At 45.9% G+C, this 11,452-nt stretch overlaps 1 protein-coding gene across 1 annotated transcript in view; it reads left to right on the forward strand.

The window, feature by feature from the left end:
- The first annotated feature begins 591 nt into the window (after positions 1–591).
- SYT6 (synaptotagmin 6) overlaps positions 592–11,452 on the forward strand; it is a 39,749-nt gene continuing 28,888 nt past the window's right edge. Inside the window, exon 1 of the mRNA XM_009272715.1 lies at positions 592–745. Within this exon, the coding sequence (XP_009270990.1) occupies positions 592–745 (154 nt within the window). The remainder of the gene's footprint in view (positions 746–11,452) is intronic.

An 11,452-nucleotide genomic window follows, 5' to 3' on the forward strand; every position in this document is an offset into this window, starting at 1 on the left:
AAATCAATAAAACCTGCTGCTTATGTTGCCTTTGGCAGTTGTAAGTAGTTTGTGCAGTGTTCATGGGAGCACTCTTATTTCTCTGGTCTGATGATGTGCCATCCTCAGCCAGAAGATTTCAGTATTCACTTTTTTTCCAGAATTGCTCTGGGGCTGGGATTTGAAACTCTCCACCTGGAGAACAGAGAAGGGGGAGCAATGAAAGGGTTAAAAGGAATTATCTGGGCTGCAGCTTTAACAACGTAGTATGGAGGGCACGAAAATGAATTTGGTAGGAGGTTCTTTGTCTGGAACACGCCTTGGCAGTAAACAGATATCTGATCTCAGAGGCAGTAAGGCATCAGGAGCACTGGCAGGACTGCAGTAAGCTGTGGTTTCTGGAGGCTGACTGGAGACTCTCTGGTCTGAATGCTGAGGAGGGTTTGTAGAGCTGGAGCATTGCCTGGCACAGGGTGTCCCTTAGGGTGCTGCCATGCCAGAGGGCGGAACTGGTGTGAATCTGTTTGTGTGATTAAAAATAAACAAACCCTCTTTTCCTAGTTTGACTTTCTTAGACAGCAGAAGGGGATAGCAGAGGATGCAGTGTGGGAGATGAGTGGTACCAAGGATGACAGCCGCTGTCAGAAGGCAGTCCGCATTGTCACCGAGCTGTGCCGGAAGAAAAGCCTGCCTAGCTTGGACCTGAACACTTGCAGGGAATTCCTCCTGCTGCCTTCCGACCAGAGCCTGATTATCTCCAAGCCAGGTACAGTACTCTGGTCCTGTCTGCTCGAGTAGTGCTTGTGACTGCCAACAGCCAGAGGAAGGCAGGAGGACTCTCGCACGGGGAGGGAAAATGTTTGTAAGCCCCGTGTTAGACTCGGGGGGATTGGTCTCGGCACACATCTCTGTGTGGTTATTTTCCTTTGCACATGTTCCACTGTGAAGTTTTGGGTGCAAGTGCTACCTCACCTGTTGATGCGAAACGGTGTAGCCTGATGGGGATAGCTGCACAGAGGGGACAGATGGGGTGTTACGGGGACGTGCTGGTGAGGAGGTGGTTAATGAGAGAAAGTTTCTGTGAAAGTTCCTTATTTTTTTAAAAACATAGACTCCTGTCCTGTATAAAGCAAAAAAGCAGTAAAAAGCCTATTTAAGTAACTGAGATGACAGGAACCGATTGCTGTTATCCCACTTTGAGAAAAGGAAGGAGTTGCGTGGATTTTTGTTCACCAGTAAGGGATCTTAATGTACTTTCATGTATTTTACTTTCCCTAAGAACTGCCTGAAGTTGTTCCTTGTTAGCTTGCAGAGCTAGGGAGACACACTGGAGTGTCAGGGATGAATCAAGAGCAAGCATACTGCTCTAAGAGCAAAGAGACATTTCTTTATTGGAAAGTGGTTAATTTTCTGTACACTTCTGCTCACAGCTTCTTGTTCCAGAGAGGTTGTCTTCTGCTGTAACTGCAGAAGACATTGGCGGGGGAGCTTACATCCCAGGCTCACACACTGAGGAGCAAAATCAAAATCCCATGCTTTTTAGCATTATTGATAACATGCTCTAAGTTGTTTGTGTATTAGAACATTTGCGTAGAGCGCTTCCCTTTTTTTTTTTTTTTTAACGGATTCTGTAGATAATGATCTACCAACCCAGCCTGATTTTACAGCATAAGTTTTCCGAAACTTTTCTTCTCTCCTTCTGAGGACACCTGTGCAGAGCCCAGGTTCTACCAACCGCCTGATTTTACAGCATAAGTTTTCAGAAACTTTTCTTCTCTCCTTCTGAGGACACCTGTGCAGAGCCCAGGTGCAGCACAGTAGCCCGTCAATCCCTGGCCAAGGCTTTCTGTGTCATCTTGCTTCAGTTCCTCCTGCCCCTCTCTGCCAGCATCTCGCGCTGGGATGCAGCTGGCACCTGAGACGCTGGCAGTTCTCTGGTTTCTCTGGGCTTCTGCTGTCTATTTGCTTGCAGTGGTGCTTCCACCACTGTTTTGCCAGTATGTCCAGCCTAACACCTTCATTTCATATCCCACTCTGTAACTTAATTGTCATCTTAAAATGCCTTTGCTTTATATCTGCTTGTTCTGAAGGCCTCTTACCACTGCTGGTACTGTCCTTATGCATTGCATCCAGTGCAGCTGTTTTCTCTATTGCAAATAATTTACTGCATTGCTTCATAATTTTTTACCTTGGTACCAAAATTAATGTTTTCCTGACTCTGTGCAGCAGAAATACCTGTACTGCTCTTGTTCTGTCCGCCCTGATATGACAGATAGTTGCCTGGCATTTGTTTGTGCAGCCTGTTCAGGACCTCATTTTCAGGTTGTGATCACATCATCATATGCCTTTAACATTTCAAATGTTTGTCTGCTCTGATCTCTGTTTTAAGTGTCAGCCTCTATCCCAGTGCCCTGGGCAAGTCATGCTGGGCTGACTGACTGCACCGGGTGCATTAACAGCTATTAGTGTTGTCTCTGCTCTGCATGACTGGGCCCATTTTTATGTCTAGACAGCACTGAGGACACTGTTTGGGCCCAACGGGTACTAATATTTCTCAAATGCCTGGATGTAAAAGTGCTCCAGCAAGGGAAACAAATCTGTTTGCATTAAGTGTTAACTAATGTAACAGTTATGGTGGTAAGATACCTTTCCTATTAGCGTCTGGATGCTTATCTATCTGCATTTGTGCTTTGTCCATTTTACACTGAAGACTTATGTTAAGCAAATTTGCTATTGGCTACCTGGAGTCCTATGCTCAGATCTGTCGAGTCCTTCCTCATAAAGATATGCAAATAAAAAGTGAAGTTGTGCAAAGATGAGCAGTGATATGGCTTTGAGACAGGGTGCCATATCGGTATCGACAGGAGAGTCAGAGAAGCCATGCAACATGAGTACTTGGTCCTGCTGGTGTACCCGTACTGGACAGCACAGCCTCAACAACCTGGATGCAAAGCTTGCTGGAGTAAAATTGGCCCTATTTGTCATCATCATGTGAAGTCAACGGCTTCTCTGTCAATTTTTTACCTCCTGGAAATCTATTAGCTAATAGCTAAATCAGCTTGGCTTGTCAAGTATCTCGATGAAGTGCGCGTTGTTTGTGAGTAGGCAGACGAAAGCACTCTAATGCTGCCAAAGCTGGGAGCTGGAGCTGCTTCTGCACAGCTCTGCTTGCCATTAGGCTCTGAGGTGGTTTGGTTTTTTCTGATGTTTCATGTATTGATGGAGAGCAGTATCTTCTGGGGATGCTGTGGAGTTGCAAAGAAATTATCCAGGTATCACTAGCCTTCTTGAACTGCATCTGACAGTGGAAAAAAACTCTGAATATAAAAATATTACTGAGTAGTTTATGTAAGAACATGTCAGAATATGGTTTTATGCAGTAATTTTTTTTTTTTTTGGACTGAATGTGGAAAGTGCTACTGTGTATAAAGTATAAAGTACTCTACTTTCTGTACTTCGGGTTATGTAATAGCTGATTCTCCTACTCAAAGTCAATAAGAGAAATATAGCTGCAGTGTTTCTCAACCATTTTGGACTGAATGTGGAAAGTGCTACTGTGTATAAAGTAGATGCTCCTCTACTTTCTGTACTTCGGGTTATGTAATAGCTGATTCTCCTACTCAAAGTCAGTAAGAGAAATATAGCTGCAGTGTTTCTCCAGTATGCCATACATTACTGTACACCCAACAAAGGAGCACTGCAGGCTGCTGCTGCTGGCTAGTAATCCAGCCACTAAGTATGTCAGAAAAATAAGGTATTTGGATGAGGAAGGTTTTGGTATGGATGCGTCAGTGGATATATGAGGGCGAGTGTTTGCCTGCAGTTTGGCCTGTGGCGGTGCCAGGAATAGAACTGATCTCTTGGCTGTGGGCCCTGAGATCGAGCAAGATGCAGCATCCTTTTGTTGTGCCTATCTAAAATCCTCCCCCGTAGCTCCCTCCATCTGATAGCTCTCTTCCCTGCCAGTCCTCAGCTGTTGTGCAGTGATGCTGTGAGTGTGACTAGTACACAGGCATAAGCTGTAGACAGTGGAAATGCCTGTGATATAGGGACAACATTTACCACTGCAGTGATGTGCCTTAAATAAATGGATACATCACTTCTCTGTCCTGGAGGTGCAGTGAGTGCTCTAGGACATAGCGCTCTCAGAGAATTTGTGGACAAGCCCTACTGAAGTGCAAAGTACTTGGCTGACGATGCAGGGGAGCCCACGCTGCCAGACTCCCATGGGAGCGCTGCACTGGGCACTGCGAGCCACCCCATGTCACCTGGTCCCTCTGCCCATGGGAGTGGAGCTGCTTGTTGGAGAGCAACAGGCTCCAGGGTCTTTGGGAAACAAGGTGCCAATCCTGCTCTCCAGGGCTCGCTATGACCTCCTGCGGTGGAGTGAGCTCTCCTCTGACTGCTCCTGCCCAGAGCTGCTCCCAGGGGTACGAAGCCCATGGTCCTACCTGTGGGCAGCTCGGCTCCAGCCTGACAGCATCCCTGGGTACCGGGCATTGTGTCATGCCCTGCACAGCTCTCACCACCATGAAGTGTGCTGTGTGCTTGTCTGCATGGTCAGGTTGTTGCTCAATTTGGACTGAATTGCATTACCGACTCACTCCCAATGTTCACCTGAACCAGGTCCCGCTCCCCGTGGGTGCGCAGTACTGGGTCTGGCTGCGGGCAGAGGCTGCCAGCCGGTCCTGGGAGGTCGTGCCAAGCAGGGGATGGCACAGAAGATGGGAGCTTGACTCCACAGGGAGATTTAAAAACAAAATGATCATTCTGAAATGAATGTGCAGAGCTGGTGGAGTGTGACTGGATCCTGCGGCTTGTGATGCTTGCTGACTTTAAAGGATGGTGGATGGATAGGGGAGGGAATTTACACCAGGATCAGAGCACATCCAAGAGCAAACTCCTGGGTTTGATTTCTAGCTCCAGCACTACTGTGTTGCAACTTTGTGTATGTGTATCCATTTGTAAAAAGCTTCACTGCCCTGTAGAATAAGTACCAGACACAATGGATGATGTGCAGAGGTGTTGCAGTTTTTACCCAGAAAGTCACTATAGGATTGCATGCACAGCAGTCCCTGTTGATCTCAGCACAGCGCGTGTACCCTCCTCAAACCCTTCTGTATGCACTGATTCACCCCAGCAAAATGCTCTAGTGCTTTCCTAGTGCAGAATATGAATGCTGAAGTGAGAGGAAGAAAAAGGACAGCTGGGGAAAAATGCAAAACCAGAAGAGGCTTTACGATAATTTCTGTTTCCTAGCACACTTTGTCAGCTGTCCTTCTGTGCTCTAATCCCGCAATAATTCAGAGCACATTTAGTGTTTTGCCCTTTGTGTGAACTGTTCTTTTTAAACTTCATGATGCAGGCAGTACATCTTGTACAGCGCTGAACACCCTCCTGGCACTTCGCAAATACTATTAAAATGTGAAACCCGCAAGTACGTAAGTGTTCTTGCTGCAGGCAGAAAAAGGCGTGAATTTTTGTGCAACAGGTGTTTTTTTCATTGCAGGAATGTTGATGCAGAAAGATCACTTTTATATGGAGAAATTGCTTCTGGAGTATTTTTCTTGGGAAAAATTTATCCCTTGATAGGATAGTTTGGCTAATGGGAAAATTGATGACATGCCCATTCACTGATATGGGATACCTACAGCCAATACCTATGAAATATGGGCAAGTCTTGAATTTACTTACCAGCTGTACTAACACACTTTTCTGAATCACCGTTCAAGTGTATTTTAAGTAAATATAACAGTAAACATTTAAAGCCACCCAGGCAAAGCTAATATTTATCACTGAAGCTTGTGTTTCCAGAGGCCAGGCATGTGAGGAGTAGCACTGTGGGGCAAAGCTCTTTCTTATCATGGTGTAATGCACTTGCAAAATGGATCTTGCCTTCCTCTGTGAGTGTCTGGTCCACCAGCAGGAAAAGAGCCAGCTAGAGCTATGTGCAGCAAATTTGCTCTTTAGCTCAAGTAAAACAGGTTTGTGCTCTGATCCTGAAGGTATCAGGTTCAAACCTCGCTATCAGAGGAAGGTTTGCAAAACTATATTAAAATAAGGTTAAAACCAGCAGCATAAATCTAGGAAAAATGGATTATATAGCCTGTTATGAACGTGTGTCTCTGCTTATGTATTAAGTGTGTTGATCTATGACTCTACAGCTGCCTCTGGCTATGCGCTGTGATGGTCCCGGTAAATAAAATGCACCTATGGAGCTGTGTGGAGTGTGTATGTTTAGGAGCTTTGTAAGTACCTCTCTGCATAGATGCAGGTTTGCATCTGCCTAATTGCTGTTGGTTGATTCATTCCTGAAGCAGTACAGGGAGGCTGATCATGTTTGTAGGTTTTTTTGCGGACCTCGGAGCCTATTCCAGTGCAGCTGCAGTAGCCTCATGCATAGTCAGGGATCAGCATCTAAAACTCCATAGAAACAGGCAGCCAGATTGCTGCTGGTGTTAATTGAGTGTGTGAGCAGGCTGAGGACAGTGACCAGGGACTGAGCTAAGGAGCAGATACCTCTTTGGTAAGTCCACATTTCTGAAGTTACTTTGTTAATTTTTTGCCTTTTTTCATAATATGGAGCCTCTTTTCCTTAACAAACATTTTGCTTCAGCAGTTTCTGTCTTTGCCGTTGAAACATTTTCTTCTGCTTTCAGTATTCTCCATACGTTTCACTGAAACCAAGCATGTGCTTTTAGCTAGTTCAAATCAGGGCATAGCTTGACTCTGATCTTCTCCATTGTTTTGCGGGATGACTCTGAGAAGCTGGTATTTCTGTGTTTGCGGGTGTTTGTTGCTTGACATCTTTGCTTTGCTGAAGTCATACCAGTGCAATGTGCACAGCCTGCTGTACATACCATGTATTCACTAACAGTCATACAGTCTCACATGTGTGCGTTCATTGTTCACAGATAAAAACAGAACCATAACTGGATCTCATGTCTGATACAATTTTTCATTTAACTATAGTTTCAACTATCCTTGTTTTTCTTACCTGTTTCTTCTTCTTACTGTTCACGTTTCTAGGTACAATTGCATATTCTTCCTTAGGACCCTAGGTTTCCATCTCATGTTGGTTAGGCAGCTTTTTCTAGCTTTAATATTTGTTATTTCTTTTTCAAAGATGATAATGTATATTTTTCCTTCCTATCTGTATATTGTAAAATCAGGAAGCTTGTCTGTAACAGCCCTTATTGTTTCAATCCAGTGGACTCACTAACATAACAGTCACTTAAGCTGGCAGTTGTTTGGGAGAGATGTGATTTGTCTCTCTGCCATGCATTGTCTTTAATTATACTTGTACATTGCCAAAATGGCATCCTAGAGGGACAGAGAAGGGGTGTTTTGAGTGACTGTACATTAACTGTACATTTCCATGTCTATGGAAAAAAGAAAGTTATCCTGCAGGGTGCCTTGTACATAGTGAAACTGCAGATGCTAATTAAGGCCGCCTTTATATTTAGTTCAGTTTGTTATGTTGTAGCAGGTTAGTGTTTGACAACATCACAGGAAACTGTGCAGCGAAGACTAAAGGCAGGATAGCAGAAGCTCAGTTCATACAAGCCCTTTCAAAACCATCATTAAGACATACAGTCCTAGAGTATTTGGTTCCATGGAAGAATAATTGCTCAGAAATTCTAGCACACCAGTGCCTCTGGTAATGTAAGTATTACTCTGATTTTTCTATGCATGTTTGTAACTGCTGCAAAGAATTGCATGTGCTCTTGTAACAGTACAGTGTTAGGTGAGTACAGCAAGCACCTTCTTCAATGCATTCTTTCCATATGCAGTACTTCACCTCTTGGACGTCTGAGAGTGTTTGCTCAGAGTTATTTGAGTTGATATGACCAGTTCTGAATCTGTTCTCTGGTCAAAATGTTCATGCTAAAAGGATTCTGAGCTGCAGGGCACAGAGTGATACGAGTTGTTGGAAAAGGGAAAAAGGAATCTCAGAATCCATTTAATAAATCTGTAGGATCAGGCAGTCCAGCCTGCACGCGTGACTGCTGTGTTACATTTTAGGGGTTAAAGATCTCTGTCTTTGTTACAAGCTAATGGAAGCAGCAGCAGCAGCTAATGACAGGAGCAGAGCCATTCAGGGAGGAAGTTCCCTGATCATTCAGTGGAGCTTGAACAAAGAAATGCTCTTTTCATAACTGCTGCATTCCCGGGCGGGCAGCCCAGGGTTTCTGTACCAAGCAGCCGGTCCCATGCAGGTATGCAGGTAGGTGGCTGGGGGATCCTTCCCAGCTGCTCTGCATCCTGCACAGAGCCTCCTTCAAACAAGCCAGTGTTGTTTTGCCGTGCAGACCAGACTGTCTTTTGTGTGCCAGGTATTATCAGCTTGACAAGTTGAGAGAGAGAGAAAGAGGGCATGACATGGGCTTACGTGGTCATACTGGCTCTAGATGGCTTTAATTGGCAACCTGATCTCCTGAGGACACGGATCTGTATATCACCCAGCCTTTCCAGCATCTGGAGCCAGGGGAATTCTGGATGAATCCTGCATCTCTTGTTTTGGGTTTGCTATGGGGCAGGTCCAGGCAATAAAGGTCTTCCAGCATGCTTTCATGTAGTCAAGGAACCCCCTTGTGCTGGAGGGGCCCTGTGTCCCTGGGGCAGGGGGGGGCACTCAGCTGAAGGAAAGCCTCTGGAAAGCTTTCTGGGCTGCCTTGTCCCATGCTTGGGGCCTTCTGCCCTCCCTTGGCTGAACTCTGCTTTTTCGGGTTCTCAGGCCGTGTCCTCTCGTGCGACCCCAGATCGCAGGGTTGGAGGCTGGCTGGCACCCATGCTGGGCTGCAGATCAGTGCTCGCGGCAGGTTTCACCCTCCAGGGCTTCAGGCTGGGATGGGAGGAGACCTTGCTTCTGCTCCCAGTCAAGCTTTATCCTAAGATCTTTTCAGGGCAGCCTGATTTTAGGGGTTTTTTTTGAACCAATATGGAGTCAAAGAAAGAGCCACAGGGAAGCATTTCCTCAGAACTGAATCTCACTATAGAAAGTGAAGGGCAGAGAGACAGCCACTCTGGTGCGGCTAGCCTGGACACTGAAGCGCTGCTGACCCTGGCCTCTCTGATGTCTCACAACAGTCATGGCTTTGACCAAGTTTTTGAAGGGAAATTTTAAGGTCCAGGGTCTTCGGTCATTTAAGGGAGACAGAGCGACAGTGAAAAGCTTTTGCTTGTTTTGTTTGCATTGCATCTTGAAATGCAATTGTATTTCTACATCCCAGAAGTGTCCATATTATGGTGTTTTGCTCTCTGCCTGGCTCTGCTCAGCTTCAGCAGGTCTGGACAGAGACTTCCCCCAGTGTTGAACAGCCTCAGTAAGGCTTCCCTGGCACATCTTCAGTACTCAGCTCAGGTCCTGTATGTACGGGGTCACAACATGGGAGGAAGATGATGCTTAGTGTCAGTTATTTAACCTCAGCCCAGGGACACTGTGTGTGTTCAGCGCTGCTGAGTCGTTTACAGATGTTCCTACAGCATATTGTGATAAAATGTCATGGGATTAGCACACAGCTATGTACTATAATTATATGCAGTGTGGCTTATAATAGTTCATTAGATTGTCATCAGTTAGGCATAAAGCAATGACAACTCTTACTATCTCATTTGTAATACTCTAGAGTACAGCTGATTAAGACACAAAGCGACCTAAATCACTGGGGAATGTTTCCTTTGGTTTGCAACAATATTTTTTTATTTTTTTGTCACTTTTGATAACAGAAATGCTGCATTGCTGACAGCTCAAAGTTCCCCTTCTGGTTGCACATGCCAGCAAAAGTTTGAGTAACAAATGTGCCTTTGATGCAGCCTGGAGGGAAAGTCTGAATCGGCAGGTGGGTCAATAACCACTGAATACCAACATATTTGGTCTTCAGAAGCCTTTGATCAGTCTCCTCCGGTCCAGCTGTTCTGTTGGAGCACGCCCATGTGTATTAGTTATTTTATCTGGGTATTGATATGGGCCTCTCAGCATTGTGTACGAAGCCCGTAGTCACTAGTGGGCAAGGCGATGGTGGAAGAAGGGAGTTTCGTCTCCAGGTCCCGGCTGGGGAGCCCAGGCCGAGGACAGGTTAGGGACTGTCCATTGGTAGAGCTGACTTCCAAGTGGGAGGCTGGGACAGCACTGCTGAGGATGTCCGTGCACTCATGGTCGCCTGCTGCTGCTCCGGCCACCTGCTCGGCTCTGCCTGGCATGAGTTCTGCTGCCATGTCGGCTCTGCAATATGAACGACTCTTGCTCGGGGTCACTGAGTGCTTCTGCATGGTGTCCCCAGCAGCATGCCACATCTGGCTGGGGAGCGGGTGCTACCAGCGAGGAGAGAGCTGCAGCAGCGCCCCAGCCCTGGGGACCGGCTGTGGAGTCAGACACCTCCTCTGCCACAGACGTTTGTCCCTGGGCGTCCTCTGCAGCCACGTCAGGCTTGGCTTCCTTCTCACGCAGGGGGACATAAAGAGGAGGCAGCAGGGCTCCACCAGCTGTGCCAAGACCCTTTTGCAAAGAGTTGTTCCAGATGTTACCATGACTTGCGCTGCACAGCAAGTGTGACTGCTGTGCCTGTCGCTTTTCTAAAAGCCCCACAGTGAAGGTGATAGGTGGCATGTTAACCCTGTCTCCGGTACTGACCTTGATGTTTTAATATGTTTTGGCTGGATCTTCCCACCCAGACAGATTTGAGATTCCTTTTCTGTTTCTAATCCATTTCAGACATGATCTGATCTGGGTTTTTAAAGATGTTTGGCTTATGTGGGCTTTCACTGAGCTACCCATCACCTTAGATCTGAAGGACGGTGACTAAGGGAAAGGAACAGGCTGTCTTTTTCTAAGCTCGAAAGTGTGATTTCCTTTTCTCTGTAGAAGATGGCCCTGGATCCAAAGTCCTGTGGATAGGGAAGAACTTTTTTTTTTTGCCTGTCTCCTTTAATACATAAACCAGGAAAAGGATGGAGGCATAGGAGTGTCTGACTTGCGATGGTCAGTAAGCAAAAGTCCCTAAGGGGAAGGTAGTGCAGCCCTTTCAGCGGGGACGGTCACAGCCCTGCACCCTGTGAGTTCAGTGCGCCCGAGGCAGACTGTTCTGCCTGTTAATGTGCTCTGAACTGCAGCTGATTGTGGACTACTTAAGAATGTTTCAACTTGCTTGACATTGTGGTTGCCACAGTCTAAATGAACAATGAACTGAGTATATCTTACCAAGACAGTTCAGCAATTCCTGTGGCTATCCCTCTGTCACTCGTATTTGGTATTGCTGCTTAGCAGAGATTTTGCTGAGCTCTTGTTAAGGTTGCATGGTATTTCGTAGTTGTGTTTTGGCTGTCCAGAACCTGATAAGGTGGAGGCTTCTCCTGTATGTAGCAGGCATGCAGAAGTCTTTTGCTTGTCAGTTATTCATGATTCTTTGCCTCCAAAATTTTTTTTTTTTTTTTTTTTTTTTTTTTTTTTTTTTTTTTTTTTTTTTTTTTTTTT

Source organism: Aptenodytes forsteri, unplaced genomic scaffold (assembly GCF_000699145.1).
Source record: "Aptenodytes forsteri isolate BGI_AS27 unplaced genomic scaffold, ASM69914v1 Scaffold142, whole genome shotgun sequence".
Taxonomy (NCBI): Eukaryota; Metazoa; Chordata; class Aves; order Sphenisciformes; family Spheniscidae; genus Aptenodytes; species Aptenodytes forsteri.